This window comes from Pipistrellus kuhlii, unplaced genomic scaffold (genome assembly GCF_014108245.1).
Source record: "Pipistrellus kuhlii isolate mPipKuh1 unplaced genomic scaffold, mPipKuh1.p scaffold_m20_p_3, whole genome shotgun sequence".
NCBI classification, from domain to species: domain Eukaryota; kingdom Metazoa; phylum Chordata; class Mammalia; order Chiroptera; family Vespertilionidae; genus Pipistrellus; species Pipistrellus kuhlii.
The window spans coordinates 83904397-83929794 of NW_023425529.1; the positions used below are offsets into that span (position 1 = coordinate 83904397).

The 25398-nt window shown below is 42.3% G+C and overlaps 1 protein-coding gene across 5 annotated transcripts in view; it reads right to left on the bottom strand.

Moving 5' to 3' along the window:
- DCP1B (decapping mRNA 1B) overlaps positions 1–1038 on the bottom strand; it is a 56580-nt gene extending 55542 nt beyond the window's left edge. For 2 of the 5 annotated variants that reach the window (XM_045588442.1, XM_045588439.1), the window contains exon 1: positions 793–1038. In XM_045588442.1, the coding sequence (XP_045444398.1) occupies positions 793–942 (150 nt within the window). In that variant the 5' untranslated portion in view covers positions 943–1038. Of the gene's footprint in view, positions 1–132; positions 694–792 lie in introns of those variants that run through there. The other 3 variants (XM_036457710.2, XM_045588440.1, XM_045588441.1) reach the window with 3 other exon arrangements.
- Positions 1039–25398: the final 24360 nt, after the last annotated feature.

Consider the following 25398-nt stretch of genomic DNA (forward strand, 5'->3'; position numbering starts at 1 on the left):
GTGATATAATTGACAAATTAATATTATTTGGACAAAGATCACTAGGAGGGAAAGAGAAAAAAAAAATCCGTCTCTCTACATTCAAAATCCTCTGGTAACCTGCTGGAGGGCTCAGGTGTCTTATGCTCCTACCCGATTCTCATGGTGAGAAAACTAAAGTTCATTCTACTGCTCTTTGTTGGTGTTCTTGCTTGACAAGAGTCCTTCGGCTCCCACGTGGACTCAAACATTATCCACTGTTGGTCTTGATGGGCTGTGGAGTACACAGCCAGCCTCGCCTTTAGTCCTTTATTCCCCGATGTTCGCTCTTTCCTCGGTGCATTCCCTGAGTGCGGGGTTTCACATTTCGCCCAGCTGTCAAGGTTTGGTCTCTGGTCCCCGCAGGGAATGAAGTTCTAGAACCGCACCATCTCTCCCGCCTCCTCTACGGCCACCTTCTACCGCTGCCGCTCCGCCTCCGCCGCCGAGTCCAGTCTTTGGCCGCAGGGCGCCGGGTCCCGCTCCCCGGGTTCTCCGCTCCGTCCCCATCCGTCGGGTCTCCCAGCTCGGGGGTCGCAGGTATTTAAGTCTTGCCCGGTTCCCGATGGTTTCCCCGATCGGCCTCCCTCTCCCCCAAGCCCCGGGGCCATGGGTACAACCCCCCCCAACTTCAGCCTGGTGCCCGCGAGCCACCGCCGTCCGCCTCGATCCTCGGGGCGCCGCGGCCCTCCCCGTGGGGGATTCGACCCCGTCCCCGCCCCGCCCCGCCCCGCCCCGCCCGCCGGCCGCACGGACCGCCGCGTGCGCACGCACCCACTCGTTGGCCCGATGGCCGAAGGTGTACAGAGCCACCTGGCTGGCCACGTCCACGATGCGGTTGATGTAGGGGTCGTGGCGCTGCAGGGCCGCCAGGCTGATGTCGCGCCCCTTGCCCACGGGGCCGCGCGCCGCCACCGCCGCCATCTTCCCTCCCAGCCCGACCGTAGCCCGAACCCGCGGCAGCCACTCTAATGGAGCGCGGAACCGGCGAGCTCCCGCTGCCCCTCGGCGGCCGCGCGTTCCGGGAGGGCTTCCTCCAGCCGTGAGGCGCGACTAATCGATGGCCGAGCTCCCGCCGCTGACGATCGTTGCCACTGGCAACTGCAAGCTGGGCCGGCGTCCTGACATCTCTTCCTCCCAAACCCCCAAGAACTGTTTTCTTCCTTAAGGGAGCCTTTTGAGCTGCTCGCGATGGAATGTATCTCTTGGATGGGTTCAACACCTTGGCAAGTCTTTCGTTTGACGCTCAGTGATCAAATCTACAATAATAAATAAGCCTCAAGCATTAAATAAACGGAAAGAATTGTGATTTCTGTCTGCTCAGACACCCAGTTTTTAGTGTGGTCCAGAGCCTCCTGGAGGTTCGTGAGACCCTTTCAAGGGGTCTGCCAAGTCAAAATAGTTTTGATGACAATGCTAAGGCTTATTTGACTCTTTCTCTGTATTGACATTTGCACCAACGGTGCAAAAATGGTGGGTAAAAGTGCAGGTGTCTGTCTCATCCTGAACCAAAGCAGAGGCACCAAACTGTGAAAGCCAGTGTCACTTGAAAGAGGTCTTGATAAAGCAGTAAAAATAATCTTAGCGGGGAGGGGGGAGAGGGGAGGGAGGACTGGGAGAGATTAGCTAAAGAATTTATATGCATAATCCCTGGACACAGACAACAATGCCATGAAGGCCTGGGGTGGAGTGGGGGCTGGGTGGACATCTGTAATAGTGTCAACAATAAAAACTAAGTCATGGAGATGTAATGTACAGCACAGGGAATATAGTTAATAATATATAAACATTATTAAATCTATTAAAGTTCAACCCTTCCGTACATTTTTTAAAATTCAGTGTGATAAAATAGGAAGTATGCATAAAGCATGTGTGCTGAATACCAAAGTGCCACATTTATTTCCAGGAAAACACTTCCATGCTTGAATTGTAGGCTGAACTAGTGTTTTTACTTTTACTTTCATTGAACATGTTTTTGTCTTGAAAGAACGATGGACAAACTATGGTTATTCAGACAGGTAATTGACAGACGTTTTTCAAAAATAACCATGTACTTGCTACTTCCAGGAAAACAAGAGGCAATTATTGTCAATGGTAATTTTTGAGCCTTCAAGTTAGAATTATAAGTTTAGAAAACATGTATCCATTGCCATGAGCTTGACAGCTTCTCAGTACTTAAAAGTCTTTTCTGATGAAGTCAATGGGCATTGGAAAGTCTGTGATGAGGAATTTGCTCTTTAAACCGTGGGAGAAAGGTGAACATTTGTCACTCTGGTATATGCATCACAGAAAGTACATTTTGTTAAAAAATTTCAATAAGCTTTTAACATTTCTTTTGTAAAGGGTTGAATTGCTGAGGCTTGGGGCCTTTGGGCAAGGCCTACCTTCTAATCATTTCAGGGAGCATCAATACTCCCTCACTGTCTCCCTAGCAGTTGGTCCAATGCCTTGTGCTGAATGGAGATTTAGTAAATGCTTATCCTACTGAATTGAAACCATGAATTCGTTGAATTTTTTACTCATTAAATGTCAGCATTTAAAAAAAAAATCTCATGATTTATAAAAATTCAAGTTGGGATAAAGGAACATACAATAGCACCCTGGCTGGTATGGCTAGATGGTTAGAGTGTCCTCTCCCATGCTAGGAAGGGTCAGAAATTCATTCCCCATTAAGGGTTCATACCTGGGTTGCAGGTTCAATCCCCTGCACAGTCAGGGCTCTTGCAGGAAGCAACTAATTGATATGACTCTCCCACATTAATTCTCTCTCTCTCTCTCTCTCTCTCTCTCTCTCTCTCTCTCTCTCTCTCTCTCTCTCTCTCTCGTAAATTTAAAAAGTGTCCTCAGGTGAAGAATAACAACAGCAATACAACAACAGACAATAGCAAGTCTTGATCTTTTGAGTTCACATTCTAAGAAAGATAGGAAAGAATGGGAAGTTAAAAAAAAAAAATTCCATATTGTAGCCCTAGTTGATTTGCCTCAGTGGCTAGATAATCAGCCTGTGGACTGAAGGGTCCCAGGTTCAATTCTGGTCAAGAGCACATGCCTGGGTAGTGGGCTTGATCCCCAGTAGGGGAGGCAGCCAATCAATGATTCTCTCTTATCAATGATGTTTCTATCTTTTTCCCTCTCCCTTCCTCTCTGAAATCAATAAAGATTTATTAAAACACACACACACACACACACACACACACACACACACACACACAACTTCCCATATTGTAAAGAAAAAGCCTTGAAGATTAAAAAATCACACTCAGAAAAAAAAATGCATAGCTTTGTTCTCTTTTTAACCGCCTCTACCCGAAATTCTAAAAGTTCTAAATTTCTCAGATGAAGACAGATTTCTGTCTACTTTCTGCTTAAATAATCTGTTTGTAAAATCAAGTCATCATCACTTATTAAAATATACTAAATTGTAGGCCCTTATCAGTAAAAGACCATTTAAAATAAGCAAATTCTCTCTTAATCCTTAACACTTCAGCTTCCATTGACTTCCACAGTGCTGGCATACTTCCACTTTGTTTCCAGAAACTTTCTCATGATACTTTGAACAAATATTGGTAACTTTGGCTTCTATGATTATTTTATGATTGTGATTATGAGATAAAATTGCTGCTAACACTTGGTATTATAAAGTTGTAAACCAAAATTTAAAACAAGTTTGTAGTAAGATAAAAAATATAAATAATGTCTGGGTCTGGAATTTTTATACCACTGCAATGACTAAGATAATATTCACTAATCAATCAAGATAATTATAAGAACAAGGATGTTTAAATTGTTTGTAAACATGAGTGTAACTGAAAAATGTTTGGGTTTATAGCCACATATGAATATCTGTATAAAAATATAAACTGATTTTATGGCATAACAATCCAAAAGATAAATACACTGTCTACTTGATTAGTACTCTTTTCATTACTGTGTTTTGCACTTGTCCCAGAGTGGAATGTGTTGGAGTGCAGGGGGGAGAGGAGCTTCCTGTGAGCCCCCTAAGAGTTTGTGATTCTAAAATGACCTGTGCTGCCTGTGTGAATTGCCCTTTTTGCTAGGAAATTTACACTAGAGACGGACAGAAGTGAAGAATTCATACGCTCTTCCTCTCAGCGGAGGAAAACAGCTTGATCTGTGTGTTATCAGTTGTTTTCAGTGCAGGGTTCATTTCTTTTTTAAGCAGCAGAGCTCAGTGGAAAGGTCACCCCCTGGAAAGCGAAACAAGTTAGCTTCTTTTATCTGTGTGACTTTCAACGGATGACCTCACCTGCCCCTTGGGGATCATAATATCTGCCCTGCCGATTTCACAGGGTAAATGAGATCAAGTGAGAAAATGTACCTGAAAAATAATTTGCAATCTGTTAAATGTTCTGCAAAAACAAACAAACAAACAAATAAATAAAAAATTTAAAATACTATTTTTTAAAGAATATCATTATTTCTAATGGAAGTCCAGGAGGGACCCTTCGTATGCCATTACTTAGCCCAAGTTCAAATCATCTTAAAGTTCTGTAAAAATAACAAGGAGCACATTCATTCTCAAGGCAATTCATTATCAATATTTTTATAAGCTAAAAGATGTGAGCTAACACATAATCATCAGAAACTTCACAATCAGAGGGAGAAATTATATAGGATATAGAGCTCTGTGTTTCTTTAAGACTGCAAAGGGGTTAAGATTTGTAATAATCATCAGAGAGACTTGGAGCGAAGTGAGAAGGGGCAGATGCGGGGGAGGAAGAGGCCTATTGAGTGAGCCTTCCCTAAAGACTATGTAAATAGTCAGAATTTTTCAATCTAGGTCCAGCAGTCTAGGCCTGGACGAAACCTCTGTTAATCTGACCAGGAGAGGGCCTGGGATGAGCAGATCTTTGAAGGAGGGATATCATCCATGCACATATTCTTTTATCTGCCTTTACCTTTCTCTGCCAGTCCCATAACATATATTTATTTTACCGTTATTGGCAGGGGTCAGGTGGGCCTAGGATCTCTATAATAACAACATCTTTTTAGTTGCTTCCCAATGCCCCACACGTGCTAAGACTTGAGGAAGTGCCTTCAATGTCACAGTAAACTTAAAATGCAAATACTTGTCTGTGGAAACTAATACCAGCACCTGGTTACTAAGAGGGAGAGCAAGATGGGGGAAGGTGAGTTGAGACAGCAGAAGACAAATCTTCCTAGTTTGTGAGTGCACTGTGGAAGGGACAGTGGAAGTTGTGTAGTCAGTGTCTGCCATGTCTCTAAAAACACGAGCAGCTCTAGGTCAGATAGATGAAGAAGTTGTTATTTAATATGGCTGATTTCATATAGAAGAGTTTTTGTCCTGGGGCCAAGCAGAGGTTTGGGGTTGTTAGTAGATTGCCCCTTAGAACAGGGAATCTGTTGCCTCTCATATCAGCGAGAGGTGTGCGTAACTGGCTGGTTCGTAGTAGGAGCATTAAGGTCATATAGGGATGGCTTTATGATTATTGATTTGAGCAAAGAGTCCACTTTTCTATGCAAGTCACCTCACTTCTCTGTAGAATGAAGGGATTGGATTAGAAGGGTGCTTCCCAATTTCAAATTGCGTGACCATCTGTTGAACCATCTCTATTCATGTCAAATGTAGCTCTCTTGATAAATATGTAGATCAACCCAGAAAGAATAATGAACAATCTCTTTAATGTGCATTAAACTGAGGTCAAGGTAGCAGTCCCTTAAGGACATTTTATATATCAAAACTGAGGGTTAAATAGTTTGATTAAGAGAAATGATTTTTTGTCCTTTTCTTTCATTTGTTGATTTCTCTCATTGTCAGAGCTGAGCACTCACTTTGGGAGGACAAATGTCTGTCCTTGCCACCCTTTAGGTGGCCTCCTGCTAGGGATGATCAGCTCTCTGCAGATTTTTAACTCAGGTGAAATGCATATTCCAAATCATCTACGATCATTTAAGTGGCAATCTTAGAAAAGCAGTCTGGAAAAAGTGTTAGAGACTCCTGGGTGGAATACTTTGAATAATTTTCTAATTGCTATTATTGTTACAACTTACCATGACAACTCTTTACTTTGTGATTGATTTTTATCTTTTTAATCTGATTTATGAGGACCTGGCCCAGTAGCTCAGTTGGTTAGAGCGTCATCCCCATATGCCAAGGTTGCAGGTTCAATCCAATGCTCCTGCTACGAACCAGCCAGTTCCGCACACCTCAATCCACAAACAAGAATCAACACATTAATGCAAAAATAAGTGGGAAAAACAAATCTCTCTCTCTCTCTCTCTCTCTCTCTCTCTCTCTCTCTCTCTCTCTCTCTCTCTCTCTCTCTCTCCCCTCATCAATAAAAAGAATTTAAACTGATATATGAAGCCCCAGAGGAAAATGAACTGTAAAATACTGTGCTGAACTAAACTTCATCTAGGGTGTGACTTGGCTTGGTCAGGAGGTAGGACTCCATGGGCAAGAGGCCTGAAGGGAGATACAAAATCTGCTGTCATAATGCTAAGATTTGACATTTCCCAATTTAGTTCCCAAATCTATTTAATATCATAAGTAGGCTCTATTGTATTGGCAAACTACAGACCATAGGCCAAATCAGGACCTCTCCTGATTTGTAAATGAAGTTTATTAGGGCGCAGTCACACTTATTATGTATGGTCTATGGTTGCTTTCACCTACAACAGAAGAGTTGTGTAGCTACAACAGAAACCAGATGACCTGCAAAACCTAAAATGTTTACTATCTTGTTCTTTACAGAAAAAGTTTGCTGACCCCAAGTGTATATTATTTAAACAAGTCAATAAATAATTTATATTGGGGACCTTCTACATGCTCAGTAGACACCCAGCTTGTGCACATGGTAACCACACAATAGATTGGAAAGAGAACAAAGTCTGAAGATTACTTTGTAGTCTTGGGAATTAAAAATCTTGTTGAGGAGATAAAGTTTAGCAGGCATGAAAAAAATGGTGAACAATAAAAGATAAATATAAAATCAAAAGTTAAACTGTGAAGTATTGATAAGTTCAAGAATTTGGAGAATGTGAAGGAGGATCAGTGAGTGAGTCCTCTAACAGTTGGTGAAGGCAATCTATATATATGTATATAAAAGCCTAATATGCAAATTTTCCCCTCAGGAGTTTGACCAGGAGACTGGGAGTTCAATCACTCACTATGATGTGCACTGACCACCAGGTGGTGGCACAGAGGAAGGCTCTGGAGATTGGCCTTGATCTCTGGCCAGGCCTAGGGACCCTACCTATGCAGGAATTTAATGCACTGGGCCTCTAGTATCTAATATAAAGAACTAATATGCAAATTAGCCAGGATGCTAAACATCACTACCACTCTGTAGGAGGCTGCACATGCAGGTGGGTGGGAGGGGACTGCGTGCTTGGTGAGGAAGCCATGGATGGCGCAGGCCCAGAGAGAACAGGGCCTGCCAGCTGCCATGGCAGCGAGGAGGCCTGCAGAAAACAGGGCCTGCCAGCCATGTGTACCAGCAGTCCACTTCTGCATGTGAGAAGCAGAGGAAACACCTTTTCTGACTGCTCATTGGCTAAGCTCCCTGTACGACACTCTCAGTGTTCTTGGTAACTTGGTAATAAGAATCCAAGAAGGTGATATAGGGTTTTTCTACCTCTCTCCTGGAGGAAAAAACAAAGGCCCACTGCTGAGGGCCCAAGAAATGTCATATCCTGCCCTACCAGTTTGGCTCAGGGGATAGAACCTCAGCCTGCCGACCGCAGGGTCTAAGTTCGATTCTGGTCAAGGGCATGTACGTAGGTTGCAGGCTCTTCCATGGCTGGGCCCCAGGTCAGGGCTCATGCAGGAGGCAACCAATCGAAGGCTCCCTCTCACATTGATGTTTCTCTCTGTCTTTCCCTCTCTCTTCCTTGCTTTCTAAAAATCAATGGAAAAATATCCTCAGGTATTTTCTTTCCTAAGGAAAGAAAGAAAGAAAGAGAGAAAGGAAGAAAGAAAGAAAAGAAAGAGAGAGAGAGAGAGAGAGAGAGAGAGAGAGAGAGAGAGAGAGAGAAAGGTCATATCCTATGAAAGAGACATCGTGAAAATACCTAAAGAAAGTTGTCATTTTTTCATGGTGAAGGGACTGGAGTCTGTGTTGATTAAAATACCTTGGTGGCTGCAGTGGCCAGCAGTGGCAGCATCTGTGGGGTGATGGGGGTGGCGCCTTCCCCTGATCAACCCAGTTGCCTCCTGCAGAGGGAGGCCAATAGGACCTCCCCTGAGGGCTCCCAGATTGTAGAGAGTGCAGGTTGGGCTGAGGGGACCCCCCACCCCCATGCACAAATTTCATGCACTGGGCCTCTAGTTTAATATAATAAAGTTTCAGGACTCACTAAAAGTTTGGACGCTCTCTTGAGATCCTCTATAATTGGATTTGACCTGTATTTCTAGTATCATTTACAATATATATATATATATATATATATATATATATATATATATATATATATATATATATATGATTAAGACTGTGAGCTTTGGAGTCAAGGAGACCCAGGTTTAAATCTTGCCTCCATCTTTCTCCATCTTTTCCCAGCTATGTAACCTTTGGGTGAGGGAGGGTTCTGTAAAACTGGGTCTCAGTTTCTTCATCTACAAAAATACAGACAATGATACTGTCTATCTCTTGGGGTTGTTGTGAGAACTAAACAATATGATGCATGTGTAGTGCTTAGAATGTAAAGTGCTTGGTACAAAAATAGGGCTCCCTGAGTGCTTAGTCATTGACCCTGCTCTTGAGAACAGCAAGATCTGTGTCCTGGACAGGAGAGTTATACTTCCAGAACAAAAGTGAGTATTTTGTAGTTTATGAAGGTGCTTAAATGCAATGCAAAGTACAAAATTATGGGTCGCCATTTTTTAATTTACTATTGGTGTGATCCTTAATTTTCCACATTGTCCCCATTGCTAAGCCCCTCTTGATTTGTATTACATCCTTGAGCACCTTCAGATGGGGAGCAAAATATTTAAAAATGCAATTACAGACCTACACAAAAATGTGCTGCAGGAATTTTGGCACTTTTAGGGTCTGTACTGTCTGTCTCCAGAGGTCAGGCAGGTTGGCAGTGGGACCAGCACTGTGGATTGCCAAGCAATATCCCTAGGTTTTCACATACTTCTGTGGTTATAGAGGAAGTCATATAGAAGCCATACCAATTTTCCTTATCTGCAACAAGGGGATAATAACATTGATTTTTGTGACTATTGTGAGTATTGCTGAAAGAGCTTTTTGAAACAAACACTTTAAATGGTTTGATGTAATCGTAGGACATGAGGCTTTAATACCACCAGCATCTGAGCGTTCAGAGAGGCTCTGCTTCCTCTGTGGATGAAGCCACTGATAATGTTGCTTTTGTTTTCTGTGAGGTAACCTGAAGGTGAAAGGGCAGGGTGTTTTCTACATTTCCTGCTGAAAACAGAGCTTTGACCATTATTGCTGTTATGATACTTCTAGGAGCAATGACTGCAACTCCAGCCAGCCCTGCTCAGGTCAGCACAGGGCTGCTGCCTCTGATGGCTTTTATATTAATACATTTTTATTTATTTATTTATTTTTTAAAATATATATATTTTATTGATTTTTTTACAGAGAGGAAGAGAGAGGGATAGAAAGCCAGAAACATTGATGAGAGAGAATCATCAATCAGCTGCCTCCTGCACACCCTCCCTGGGGATGTGCCCGCAACCAAGGTACATGCCCTTGACCAGAATCAAAACTGGGACCTTTCAGTCCACAGGCCGACGCTCTATCCACTAAGCCAAACCGGTCTCGGCTATTAATACATTTTTAAACAACTGCAAACACTGAAGTCATAGTTTGGCTTTGTAATGAAAAATTATTAAGTGTAAGAATTATATGGGCTTCATAGGAAAACAAGAAACTGTCAGGAAAGCAAGTATCTTTATTTAATTCAAAGAAGCTATGTACAACCTAGGCCAGGGGAATCTTTTTTTTTTTTTTTTTTTTTTTTTTTGATTTTTTACAGAGAGGAAGAGAAAGGGTTAGAGAGTTAGAAACATCGATGAGAGAATCATCGATCAGCTGCTTCTTGCACACCCCCTACTGGGGATGTGCCCGCAACCAACGTACATGCCCTTGACCGGAATTGAACCTGGGACCTTTCAGTCTGCAGGCCGACGCTCCATCCACTGAGCCAAACCGGTTTCGGCAACCAGGAGAGTCTTGCCATACGCAGAGCAGCTCATGTCTTACAACTTCTCCATGAAGTAGACAGCAAGTGTTGCTGTGTTCACTTGTCAGATAACCTTTGCATTTAATCATTTGTTCACTCAATGAATATGTCTGTAGCTCTTAAGAGCAGACAGACATTAGGAGCTGAGGACACTGCAGTGAACAAGACAGGCCTGCCATGCCTACCTGCGGCTTACAGTCTCACTGGAGAAATGGACCCCGAAACCTGGCTTTCAGCAGTGGGGTTGGTGCTTTGTGAAAAGTTTGGAATGCTATGGAGCACATGGCAGAGACACAAGAGAGGTTTTAGTTTCTTTAAATGAATTGCCAAATATAATAAAAATAAAGGCATGGTATATCTCACATTTGTGCCTAGACCAGAGTGAAATGGCCTTAAGAGTTACAGGCTGGCCCCTGATCATTTTTAGTCCAAAAGACTTCTCTTGGGTGGTTTGAACTTTTGGTCTTAGAGAGGAGCTAGAGACTTGTCTGAGTAGTGCCTTCAGCACCATCCTAAAGCCACTTTGATCCCCATTGACCTTGGAGCATAGCAGGAGAAGACAGGCCCTCCCAGGGGCAATCCTTTCCTCCTTGGGAACTACCAGGTCTTGGCCCAGGCATTTACCTTCCGGTATGTGACTACTGGAACCACCAGTAGTTTCTACCTGGTCAGCTGTCTCTTATCCTGCTCATTGGGATTCCCTTCCTAAAAGGACAGGCTGGGTTTTCTATATTTTCACACCTGTCACTAAGGCAGGCGGAGGAAACCAGGTCAGTCCATGGTTTACCAGTCAGTGGCTCGTCTGTGCTCTCTGTCCCTTTGCCTGGGACTGAAAGAGCAAGTAGGTGTATTCACCAGTGACCCTCTTCACGTGTTGGGGGGTGGAGATGGAGCAGGGATACATTCCTCAAGATTCAAGCTCAAATTATCACCAGGGTAATTGGGTCCAGCCACCTTAGTATGGAAGACACCGAAGCTGGAGAAGTGGCTTTTGGCGGACACATCAGCTTAGAATAGAAAGAGCCTGACGTGGGAGCCGTCAACCCTGGATGCACATTGCAAGGGCTGGGAAGTGTTCAAGAAGTACTGATAACCAGGGCTCACCAGCCTAGTTCGTCGGACTCTGGGGGTGGGCCCTGGTAAATCTCCTCAAAGTGATTCAGCCTGTAGCCAGGATCGGGGGGCAGGCAACCTCTGTGCCAAGGACGAACTCACTGGGCTCGAATCTGGCTCAGCTGGTGTCGGGACTTGAGCAATGTATTTATCCTGTGTAAACCTTAATTTTCATTTCTATGAAATTAGGTTACTAATGATACCTCCATTGTAGGAGTGTTGCTGAGTATTAAATAAGAAAATAAAGTAAAGCACCTGAAACATATCAATCATTTCATAGAAACAATTATGGAAATTGTTTTTGGTAATGGCAAAAAAGGACTGAACTTTGGGTCTCTTGGTTTCTAAGCAACGCTCTTCTCTTTCTACCATGATCACTTTTAAGGTCTATGGTGATCAGCTCAGTAGAAAAATGGGGTGCTTTGTCCTTTAAAGTGATTCCCTTTGTTTAAAAAAAAAAAAGAAAGAAAAAAGAATGACCTTGTTTCATAAATAAGAAAAATGATTCCTTATTTTTAAGGCCTCTTAAACCTCACACTAGTTCAATGTCTTGTTTGATATACTTCATTTATTTATTTGTTCATTTGTTATTTTACTTGACAAACATTTACTGGATGCCTATTAGGTAACAAGTACTACCTAAATATCTATATACTAGTGGCCCAGTGCACAGATTTGTGCACATTGAGAGGAAATCAGGAGCCCATGCCTGCATGCCTGGGGAGCTTCCATGTCCTAGGGCACCTCCTATAAATCGCTAGTCCTGTGAGGAATCTGTCCTCCTCCCTGCAACTTCCTAAGAAAATATATTTCCAATGTCCCTTCTGTGGTCAGGGCTGCGCCTTACCAGCTGGGAGGTCCCCTATGGACGCCTTGGGCCATGCTGAACGATTTCCATCACTTGGAGCTGGATAAGAGACTTTCGAGGTGAACAATACAAAGTTGGGGATCTTGGGGGGGAAGGGAGGGGACGAAGAGAGGAGAGGTGTGCTCTCTTGTCCACGCCTCTACCCTTCAGATCCACCTTTCTGACTTTTACCCCGATTGCCAGTTGCCACCTTGTGGCCACTGTTATATTGCTGCCTTCCTCTGTAGCTCTGGGGCAATCTGCAGGGGATGAGTCTTGATCTCGATGCCCGATGCCCAAGGCAGAGTTCCAGGAGCCTGACTGTGATATCAGGCTCATTCCTATTACTCTGAGTGTCCGAGCTTCTTCAGTTCCCTGCAGATTGTACCTGCAGGCTAATGGGGTATAGGCCTCTTGGCAAGTTCTGGCTGAGCTGCAGGCATCCTCGGGCTGGGTTTGGCCTGGAAATGGCAGCTGAGGAAGGGAGGAGGAAGAGGCCGATTATGGTCCGGATAAGGCACATAATATGTTAGTTCCACATCCGAAAGAATACGGCAATAGCTAAGGGGTGAAACATGGTCTTGATATCTGAGGGGGAATTCCAGAGGGCCAGCGTAGGTATCAAGGTTGTCCAGGTCACATGCAAACGGTCCACGCTGCATTTGGTCGCAGTAGATTGTACTGCAGGCTAAAGGGGGTGATTTTTCCATGCAACTGCCAGCCCAAGTGTGGGGCTGCCTGAACCCAGCAGGTCAGGCCAGCATCTGCTGGTGCCCCTCCTCCCACCAGCGCCAACCAGTGCTCTGCAGGGATCCAGGAGCAGGCATTCAGTGCCAGGACACCAGCCTTTTGGGGAGATGGGGCTGGGTGATAGGTGGAAGTTAGGAAGGGCTTGCCCGTGGACACACATAGGTGTTGGTCACTGGGCTGGACTCCACTGGCTCTCACTCTCAAGGTGGCAGTCGGCCCAGGCATGTAGCGCCTCTGTGGGTTCTTCCTGAGCCTGCATCTGGAGACCCAGAGGGCAATAGGTAAGGGGTGCAGTGCAGCCACAGAGTCAAAAGGGAGAGTTCCAGGGGCCAGCAGCGGCTGATCCCTGGTCACCCCGGCTACACTCCCACCACCTGGGTGTTGGGACGGCAGGCTGTTCACTGGAGATTATGCCTGCTGGAGGCAGGAGAGGCTCGAAGCTGTGAGCCTGGCTTCTGGCTGAATGGTGCTCCAGCTGTGGGAGGACACTGACCACCAGGGGGCAGCTCCTGCATTGAGCGAGACCGGGCCAACTCTCAGACATTCCCCGAGGGGTCCTGGATTGCAAGAGGGTGCAGGCCAGGTGGAGGGACCCTATCAGTGCACAATTGGGGCCAGGGAGGGACTTGGGAGGTTGGCCAGCCCTGAGGAACCGAGGGAGGGCTCCAGAGCTTGTCTGGCCTGTTTCGCTCTGTCCCAATCTGCTGAACCCCAGCAGCAAGCTAACCTACAGGTGGGAGCGTCTGCCCCCTGGTGGTCAGTGCATATTATAGTGACTGGTTGACCAGTCAACTGTTTGCCCCTGGTGATCAGTGCATGTCATAGCGAGCAGTTGAGCAGCCTTAGCATATCATTAGCATATTACGCTTTGGTTGAATGAATGACACTTAACATATTAGGCTCTTATTATATAGGAATATGCTAAGTGTCCAGTCATCTGGCAGTCTGTTTAACCAATCAAAGCGTAATATGCTAATGATATGCTAAGGCTGCTCAATCGCTTGCCATGACGTCCACTGACCACCCAGGGAAGACGCTCTAAGCGGGAGCTGCCCCCTGGTGGTTAGTGGATTCCCACAGTAGGAGTGCTGCTCAGTGATGGGCGCCGGATGCTGGGCTCATGGCTGGCTAGTGCAGCTGCAGCTGCGCAAGCCTCTTCTGCCTCTGCAGTAGTGCCGAGTGGTGGCGGTGGCAGGTGCAAAGGGGCCAGGATGACTGGGAGCAGCGTGATGCCCAGCCACCTGCTGCTTCAAGCACTACTACATCCCTTGGCAGTCCAACATCCCCCGAGAGGTCCTAGATTGCTAGAGGGCACAGACGAGGCTGAGGGATGTGCACTGGGCCTCTAGTTATCAATATAACAGAAACATTAAATACAGACCCTGCCTTTCGGGACCTTAAAGTTGAATACAGGAGATATACTAAAACAAATTATTGTACCATGTATCCTACCTAATAAAGGAGTAATATGTAAATTAACTATCACTCCATTCCACAAACCATGCCCACAAAGCTACACCCACCCACCAATCAGAGCAAGTATGCAAATAAACCCAACCAAGATGGCTACAGCCACAGAGAACAGGAGGGAGGCATTTCCCCAGCGACGAAGGAAGCTAAACTTTCCACCTGCCCTTGTTGGCCTAAGCCTTCACTCAAAGCTACAAAGTTTTAATTATAGAAGGTAAACAAATCCAAACAGAAACGGTTGCCACCACTGAGCAAGTAGGAGGCTTGGCTGTGCTCCAGGCTACAAAGTTTCAATTGTAGAAAGTAAATATATCCCAGATACCGGGCCTCTGCTTGGGTCACTGGGAGGCATGGCCGGCCTGCAAACTACCACAGGCCCCTCGCTCAGGTCGCCTCATGCCCCAAGGGAACCCCCACCCTGATCTGGGACAAACCAGCTGGCCTCCATCTTTCCTATCTAATAAAAGAGTAATATGAGATTAACCATCACTTCAACACACAATATAGTTGCCCCCATGTGGTCAAAGATCCTGCCCCTATGTGGACACAAGACGGCCAGTAGGGGAGGGTAATTGGGAGGGACTAGGCCTGCAAGGGAGGGCAGTTGAAAGGGACCAGGCCTGCAAGGGAGGGTAGTTGAAGGTGATCAGCCCTGCAGGGGAGGGCAGTTAGGGGTGACCAGGTTGGCAGAGGTGGGAAGTTGGGGGCAAATGTGCTGGCAGGGGAGCAGTTAGACATTAATCAGGCTGGCATGGGAGTGGTTAGTGTGTGATCAGGCTAGCAGGCAGAAGCAGTTTGGGGCAATCAGGAAGGCAGGCAGGTGAACAGTTGAAAGCCAGCAGTCCTGGATTGTGAGAGGGATGTTCGGCTGACTGGTTAGGCCCAATCACGGTTGTATCAGGCTTAAACAGGCATTCAGAGATCCCTCGAGGGGTCCTAGATTGGAGAGGGTGCAGGCTGGGCTGAGGGACAACCCCCGCCCCTTTGCCCCTGTGCATGAATTTTGTGCACTGAACTTCTAGTTTATAATAATAGGTTTGAAAAAAAAAGTTCTAAGAACAGTTTCTAGTCCTTCACACAATCTGAGTAACCAAAATACCATTATATATTTGACTAGAGGCCCAGTGCATGAAATTCACGCACAGATTGGATCCCTAGGCCTGTCTGGTGATCAGGGCCAATCAGGTTCCCCACCTCTCCATCTCTCGCCTCCTCCTTCCCTCACAGTCCGAGTCTGCCACCACCCACCCTTGGTTCCCCATCCCAGCCTAGGGCCTGGCCCCAGTGGGTGATTGGGACCTGCTGGCCAGGGGGATGGGCCAACTGATATCATGGCAGGTGGGCGGCAGGCCATCAGGGCCTGGCTGCTGGGGGAGGAACATGAGGAGAGACCTGGGAGTGTGGCTGCCAGCCCCAAGGAGAAAGCCAGCTGTCAGTCCCCCTGGTAAAGGGGTCGTGTCCACCACCACCCATCCCCAGTACCCCACCCCAGCCCAGGGGCAGGGCCCCAATAGGGAGATCGAAGTCTGTAGGCCAGGGGGAGAAACCTGGAGGTTGGCTGGCAAGCCCCATTGGTGATCAGGGCCTGCAGGCTGGGGGCAACTTCTGCATTGAGCATCTGCCCCCTAATGGTCAGTGCAAGTCATAGTGACTGGTCATTCCGGTCGTTCCATCATAATGGTGGCTTAGGCTTTTATATATAGAGATGCTTCGCCCAAAGAACTGACTGGATTGATGTTGCTGTGACCTTGGCATCAGGATTTTTAGAAGCTCCCAGGTGACTTTAATGTACATCAACATTGGGAACCAGTGATGTATTAGAAGTTCCTGCTCATTAAGGATGTAACTCTGGAAAGAGAAACTGGAGCTAGCTGCTTAGGAGGCTTCTGGAACCTGGCTTAGATTTGGGATTTATTCTCTGGGCAATGGTGTCCAACTGAAGATTTTTAAAGAAAGAAGTGAAATCTAACTTTCAGAAAGATAATTCTGGCTGCAATGCAGGAAATGGGTAGGGCTGCAGACAGGGTAATCCATTAGGAGGAAGAGGTGAGCCTGAATTAGACTGGGATGGTGGAACTCTGATGCTTGGGTATGGTCAGAAACCTGGGTACACAGCAGAGATAAGGAATAAGGAAACTAAAGTGTTTTACTTCTGCTGAGTTTCAGCTTTGAGGTTTAATTGTTGCCTTTATGGTAAATATTTAAAGAATTCAGTTGATACTTATTTGGTTGGTCTTTAAGTGAAGGCAGTTCCTTAAAAAACTCTCAAGCATTTATGGATTTCAGAATGATCCAGAGATGAGTTGTCATCTTAAAAAGAAAAAAAGGACACATTTGTAATTACCCAGATAATTTTGGCAAAGTAAATCATTAAGCTTCCAAATAGTTTTTTCTTTTAGGGATAGAGGAGAGAAAGGATAATCTGGCCACTTACATTGATCCAATTACCTGAATAATTGCCAAATATCCGCTTAACATTGTGATCTGATGATAGGGTTTATATATATATATATATATATATATATATATATATATATATACACACATATATATATTTAGGGTGGTGCCTTATTTAATGCTTCTACTAATCAAAACCTATTTTTACCTTTGTTGGGTCTTTGGAGCTAATTTGAGTCTGGTGGTGAGATAATTGGATTCATTTGCCTTGTGCTCCATCAAATTTAGTTGTCAGATGAGTCCCAATGCCAGACTTATCATCTCAGTGAGGAGGTAGAAGAAGGCAGGAAGAGCCTGGTTGGAGGCACATGTCCTGGCTGGAAGGCAGAACACAGCAAATTAGAAACACCATGGGCTGCCTTCCACACTGACATAACACAGTATTAATGTCTCTTCCAAAGTGAGGCTCTGAATTTTTTTCACAATCCTAAAATATAAAAACCATTTTACCTCAAGGGTCATACAAAAATAAGCTCCTGGCTAGAGACTGAAGACCTCTGGTCTAAACAATTAAAAAAAAACACACCAACGGCTGATATGTAGTATAGCATTTCCTGATTTCTCTGCTATAAATACTCTTATTATGACTTGATTTCAAAGAGCAACATGACTATTTCATGTCAGGAAGGTGGGGTTGAGAAGAGACCATAGTAATACATGATGTACTGTGTACAGTATTTCCACTATACAGATACTATACACCAGTGGTTCCCAACATGGGCACATACCTCACAGGGGTGAAATTTGATTTTTAAGGAAGGCAATTCAAGAATGAGTTATTAGCAATGATTTTTTTTTTGTTGCATTTCTTATGGTTCTAGGGGCCTCATATGCAGTATATAAATATATATTGTGATATATTTATGCATTTCAGTTTTCTATTATATGTTTTGAAACTTTATTTGATATTTTTTCACATCACTTCGTATTACTATTATTATTATTTTATTTTTTGACAATTTTTTTTTAGCGATTTCTTTCTCAGTATTTCAAATGTCCTTTCGTTCTTTCTTTTTCTCTTTCATGGGTGCCATGTTCTTTGGAAGTTTGTTTAGACTAAGTTAATGGCCTTTTAGGCTTCCTCCAACATGAGTAGGGTTCATTTTTTTAAAATAATAAGAACTATATGTCAGAGGGGGGCCATCAGGATTTTAGAAATGCTTTAGAAATGCATGGCAAAAAAAAAAAAAAGTTGGGAACCATGGCTATAGACCTAATAACTCCAAGAACAAAGATGCTCAAATGTAGTAAAATAGTTAAGAAATGATGGATTTTGAGTATTTCTTACATGAATTGTTTTTCATGTAATTTATTTAATTGTACGTTTATATAATTTAATTTTAACACTAGTTTATGTTTAACAATTGGCTCACATAATTTCTGAAAATTTAACAATCTTCTCTGATAAACTGGTACAAGTTGGTTCCAGCACACACCACTATAGGAGAAGGGACATTAGAATGTTGAGAGGCAGTGGGGTAAAGTGAAGCAGTGAGGAATGATGTAGCTCATGGCTGTGGACAGAGATGTAGGCAAGTATGGGTATTGCACAGGATGGTAGTGACATTACAGAATTAATTTGGTCCCTCTATCTTAATAAGCATGATTCAACTAATTTTATTGGGAAAAAATCAATCTCAGTTCAGTTTGACCCAAACCTGGCATAGATAGATAATTTGACTTAATATATAATAAATCTGAGTTTTAAAACTCAGTACTCAAATTTACATGTAAAACAATCATGATAAAACAAAAGACAGAGCTTTTCCCTTACCATAATATTGTTTCCCCCAGCCTAAATTAGCTTTTTGACAAACTGCAAATATATTTGAAACCAGCTAATGCAATGGTCCCAAGTCCCTAATTTAAAAAATATTTAACCCTCCCTCAAACATTGCTCAATGAGGGAGTAAAATTTATTGCACTGACAAATGGGATTCCTAATTTCCAAGGATGCTACTGATGGGAAACATGTAGAAGCCAAACTGGGTGATGCTCAAGTCACATTACTTCAGCTCTAAACTAGGTGTCTGTAAGTGCCCTGGAATGGTACAGCATGATGCCTTGGCAGGAAAGAAGGAGGAAAGGGAGAAGCAGAGGTGGATGTGCGTGAGGATGGGAAATAGAATTGGGATGGCCTCTAATGCAACATGTTATTTTTGTGAGAGATACTCTGGAACCCCTCAGGGGATATTGGAGAGCTGGTTTCAACTTGATCCCGCAGGCCGAAGGACCCTATCAGTGCACAATCAGAGCCAGCGAGGGATGTGGGAGATTGGCCAGCTGGGGAGGGACCAGGGGAGGATTCCAAAGCATGTCCTGTCAGTCTAGTTTAGTCCCAATTGCCAGACCCCAGCAGCAAGCTAACCTACAGGTGGGAGTGACTTACATATTAAGCCATTCAAAGTCAAGCCTGGCCAGGGGGAGGGGACAGGGGCAGTTGGCCGGCCTGCCTGCTGGCCAAACTCCTGGTTGAGAGGACAATTTGCATATTAGTCTTTTATTATATAGGATATACACTGAGTGGCCAGATTATGCGTTCAGAGATCATAATAATCTGGCCACTGAGCGCATATATATATTAGAGGCCTGATGTATGAAGATTCATGCCTTCCTTCCCCTGGCTGCCGGCACTGCCTTCTCTCTGGCCTGGAGCCACCTTTCTGCCTTCTCATGCTGTCCAGAGGCCTGGAGTAGCTGGGGTGGTGCAGAATGCCTGTGTCATCACCGTGGTGACAATGCAAGTGTCCCACCCCTGGCCTCTTGATGCTTGTGTATGCAAATTAACCCACCATCTTTGCTGGGTTAATTTGCATAGCCACTCCTTATTGGCTGGTAGGTGTCATGAAGATATGGTCAATTTGCATCTTTCTATTTTATTAGTGTGTGTGTGTGTGTATATATATACACACACACACACACACACACATATATATATATATATATATATATATATATATATATATAACTTTATTTTTTATTTTCACTTTTCCCCACAGGGGATTTAATTTTTATTTAATTTATTGGGTTGACATTGGTTAATAAAATTATAAAGGTTTCATGTGTATAATTATATAATATATCAACTGTATATTGTATTGTGTGTTCACCATCCAAAGTCAAGTCTCCTTCCATCACCATTTATCCCCCTTTACTCTTTTCTACCTCCTCCACAAGACTTTCCCTCTGGTCATCACAATACTATTGTGTCTATGTGTTTTTGAATTTTAGTTTGTTTAATTCTTTCACCCTTTTCACTTAGCCCCCCTAACCTCTTCCCCTCTAATAGGTATCAGTCTGTTTTATGTGTTTATGAGTCTATTTCTATTTTGTTTCTTAGTTTATTTTGTTCATTATATTCCACACATAAGTGAAATATGGTATTTGTCTTTCTCTTACTGGCTTATTTCACTTAGCATAATATTCTCCAGGTTCATTCACGCTGTTACAAAAGGTAAGATTCCCTTTTTATATATATATATTTTACAGCTGAGTAGTATTCCATGGCATAAATGTACCACAGCTTTTTTATCTACTCATCTACTGATGGGCACTTGGGCTGTTTCCAAATCCTGGCTATTACAAATAATGTTTCAGTGAACATAGGGATGCGTATATTCTCTCATATCACTGCTTCTGGGTTTTCAGATATTATATATTCCCAGAAATGGAATCACTGGGTCATAAGGCAGTACCATTTTTAATATTTTGAGGAAACTCCATACTGCTTTCCATAGTAGCTGTACCAGTCTGCATTCCTACCAACAGTGCAGGAAGATTCCCTTTTCTCTGCATCCTCACCAACACATGTTTATTAATTTATTGTTGATAGCCACCTCAGTTGACAGCTGTGAGGTGATATTGCTTTAAGGGTTTAATTTGAATTTCTCTGATGATTAGTGATATTGAGCATATTTTCATATGTCTATTTGCCATCTATATGTGTCTTTTTTGGAGAAGTGTTTATTCAGGGCCTTTTGTGGTTCCATATAATTTTTTTAAATAGTTCTAGTTCTGTGAAATAAACCATTGGTATTTTAATAGACATTGAATCTATAGACTGCTTTGGGTAGTATGGATATATATATATATATAAATATGTTTTTATTGATTTTAGAGAGAAAAGAAGGAAGAGGGACAGAGAGGTAGAAACATGGATGAGAGAGGAACATCAATTGGCTGCCTCCTGCATGCTTCCTACAAGGAACTCGCCAGCAACCTGGGCATGCGCCCTGACTGGGAATGGTCAATGCTGAGCCACTCTGGCCAGGCAGTGTGAACATTTTAATGATGTTAATTATTCCTATTTATGAACATGGTATATACTTCCACTTATTTGTATATTTAAAATTCTTTTTCTTCAGTGTCATATAATTTTACATCTTTGCTTCAGGTTATTCAAGGTATTTTTAATGCATTTAGAAATGGAATTGTTTTCTTAATTGCTCTTTCTAACAGTTCATTACTGGTATAAAAATTCAACTGAATTCTGGATATATATTTGGTATTCTGCTATTTTCCTGAATTCATTTATCAGTTCTAGTAGTTTTTTGGTGGAATCTTTAGGACTCTGTATACAGTATCATGTCATCTGCAAACAATGACAGTTTTACTTCTAATTTGGATGCCTTTTATTTTGTTGCTGTTCTTGTTGTCTGATAGCTGTGACTAGAACTTCTAGTAATGTGTTGAATAATGGGAGTGAAAGCAGACACCCTTGCCTTGTTCCTGATATTAAGGGAAATGCTTTTAAGTTTTGCCCATTGAGTATGATATTGGCTGTGGGTTGGTCATATATGGCCTTTATCATGTTGAGGTATGTTCCCTCTTTTCTCACTTTGCCAAGAGTTTTTATCATAAATGTGTGCTGGATTTTATAAAATACCTTTTCGGCATCTACTGGTATACTCATGTGATTTTTATCTTCATTTTGTTTATGTGATATATCATGTGTATTGATTTGCAGCTATTGTACTAACTTGCATCCCTAGAATAAATGCCACTTGATCATGGTGTATGATCTTTTTAATGTATTGCTGGGTCTGGTTTGCAAATATTTTATTGAGAATTTTAGCATCTATGTTCGTCAGGGATATTGGCCTGTAATATTCTTTCTTTGTCATGTCTTTCTCTGGTTTTGGAATTAGGATAATTCCAGCCTTATAAAATGAGTTTGGATATCTTCCTTCCTCTTGAATTTTTGGGAATAGTTTGAGAAGGATAGGTGTTAGTTCTTCTTTGCGTGTTTCATAAAATTTACCTGTGAAGCCATCTTGTGCGGGACTTTTGTATGTTGGGAGTTTTTTGACTACTGCTTTAATTTCATTAGTTGTAATCTGTCTAGTCAGACTTTTTGATTCATCATGACTCAGTTTTGGAAGATTGTATGCTTCCAGGAAATTATTCATTTCATCCAGATTGTCCAATTTGTTGGCATATAGTTGTTTGCAATATTTTCTTGCAATCTTTTGCATTCCTTTGGTATATGTTGTTACTTCGCCTCTTTCATTCCTGATTTTAATTATTTGGATTCTCTCTCTCTCTCTCTCTCTCTCTCTCTCTCTCTCTCTCTCTCTCTCTTTTTCTTGATAATTTGGTTAAAGGTCTATCAATCTTGTTTATCTTTTCAAAGAACCAGCTCTTGTTTTTTAGTTTCTATTTTTGTTTATTTCTGTTCTGATCTTTATTATTTCTATCCTTCTAACTGTGTGCTTTATTTGTTGTTCTTTTAAGTGTAATATTAGATGTTTACTTGAAAATTTTCTTGCGATAGGCCTGTAGTGCTATGAATTTCCCTCTTAGGACTGCTTTTGCTGTGCCCCATAGATTTTAGGCTGTTGTGTTCTCATTTTATTTTTTAAAATATATTTTTTTTATGGGCCATAAAAGAGAGGGGAAGGGAGAGAAACAGAGAAAATCATTGATCAGCTGCCTCCTGCATGTTCCTCACTAGAGATGGAGCCTGCAACCTGGGCATGTGCCCTGACCATGAACAGAACCGTGATCTCTGGATTCATGGATTGATACTCAACCATTGAGCTAGGCTGTGCTCTCATTTTCATTTGTTTCAAGATACTCGTGTTTCCCCGAAAATAAGACCTACTTATAGGTTTCCTTCTGAGTGAAATATAAGGCATCCCCCCAAAAATAAGCCCCCCCACCCAGGCTAAACATGAGAGATTTGGTCCACTGATTCTGAAAGAAATGGAGTCACAAGAAATTCACCAGGAAATTCAGGAATTGGATTGTTATCATGATGTTCCAGAAAATGATGACATGATTGTCATTGAATAAATGAGTAAATTCTTTATACTGTAGGATTCACAGTTCGTCTGGTTTGTGTTGACAACTACCGTACTACTGTACCGTATACAGGTAATAAATTTCCTTTATTTTCATTTAACAATAAATGTGTACTGTATTCTTCTTCATGGAAAAATAAGACATCCCCTGAAAATAAGACCTAGCGCATCTTTGGGAGCAAAAATTAATATAAGACACTGTCTTATTTTCAGGAAAACAGGGTATATTTTGATTTTGGAGAGATCTTATTGTTAACCCATTCATTATTTAGTAACATGTTATTTAGATTCATGTCTATGTGTGTTTTTCAGTTTTTGGTTGTGATTGAGTTCTAGTTTTATGCCATTATGGCCAGAGAAGATACTTGATAGGATTTTTATCTTTTAAAATCTATTGAGATTTGTTTTGTGTTCTAACATGTGGTCTATCCTAGAAAATGTTCAATGTACAGTTGAAAGAATGTATATTTTGCTGCTTTAGGGTAAAATGCTCTGAAGATATCAATTAAATCTGTCTGATCTGGTGTGTTATTTAAGGCTGCTGTTCCCTTGCTGATGTCAATGGGGTTGACTGTATTATTGCTAATCTCTCTTTTATGTCCATCAAGATTTGCTTTATATACTTAGGTGTTCCTATGTTGGATGAATAAATGTTTACAAGGGTTATATCCTCTTTTTGGACTGGTTCCTTTATCATTATGGAGTGTCTTTCTTTGTTTCTTACTATAACCTTTGTTTTAAATTCAATTTTGTCATATATAAGTACATATTACTACCCCAGCAACACTTTTTAAAATTTCCATTTGTATGAAATGTAATTTTCCATCCCTTTACTTTTAATCTCTGTGTATCTTTCAATCTGAGGTGGCCTCTCCTAGACAGTTTATATATATAGTCTTGTTTTCTTATCCATTTAGCTACCCTATGTTTTTTGATTGGAGCATTTAAACCATTTATACTTGAAGTGTTTATTCATAGGTACATATTTATTGTTATTATATTCTTTTAACTATGTTCCTCTGTATTTCCCCCTTGTCTTCCTCTTATTCTTAAAGAAGACCCTTTATAATTTCTTGCAATACTGGTTTGGTGGAAACAAACTTCTTCAGCTTTTCTTTATCCAGAAAGTTCTGTAGATCTTCTATTTTAAATGACAGCCTTGCTGGTAAAGTAATCTTGGTTATCGCTCATTGATTTTCATCACTTTGAATATTTCCTGCCAAACCCTTCTGACTTGAAGTATTTCTATTGAGAAATCAGCTGACAGTCTCATGAGAACTCCATAATAGCAACTAACTATCTTTCTCTTGTTTCTTTTAACATTCTCTCTTTGTCTTTAACCTTTGGCATTTTAATTATGACCTGACTTGGTGTAGGCCTTTTTGGGTTAATTTTGCTTGGGATTTTCTGCATGTTTTGGAGTGCCTTTTTTCTTTATTTAGTTAGGGTAGTTTTCTGTCATTATTTCTTTAAATAGGTTCTTAAACCTTGCTCTCTCTTCTTCTTCTGGTATTATAATGATGTAGGTATTGTTACACTTCATGTTGTCCCAAAGGTCCCTTAAACTATCCTCATTTTTAAAAATTATGTTTTCTTTTTGCTGCTTCAATTGGGCTTTTTTTTCTATGCTATCTTTTAAATCATTGATTCAGCCCACTACTTCATCTAATCTACTTTTTATATTTCAGATATGATATTCTTCATTTCTGACTGGTTATTTTTATGGTTTCTATGTGCTTTTCCATGCTATTGTAGTCCCACTAAGTTCCTTGAGCATCCTTATAACCATTTTTAAAAACTCCATATCTGGTAAATTGCTTGTCTCCATTTCATTTAGCTATTTTTCTGGAGATTTCTCTTGTTCTTTTATTTGGGGCATATATCTATACTTTCTCATTTTGGCTGTCCCTTTGCATTTGTTTCTATGTGGTAGATAGACCTGTTATGATTCCCAGTCTTGGTAGGGTAGCCTTATGTAATAGATTACTGTGGGATCCTGTGGCACAGTCTCCTTGGTCACCTGAGCTGGGTGCTTCAGGAAGGACCCTTATGTGGGGTATATGAGCCCTCCTATTGTAATTGAGTCTTGATTGCTATTGGACTGTATGTGTGTGGGCTTGACCCTCAGGCTGGCTGGCTGTGATGATCAACCCTGACTATAGCGTAGGAGTTGCTGTGCAGGTGCCGACCACATGAAGCAGAATTTAACTCAGCAGGATCTGGTGCCTGCCTAGATCTCCC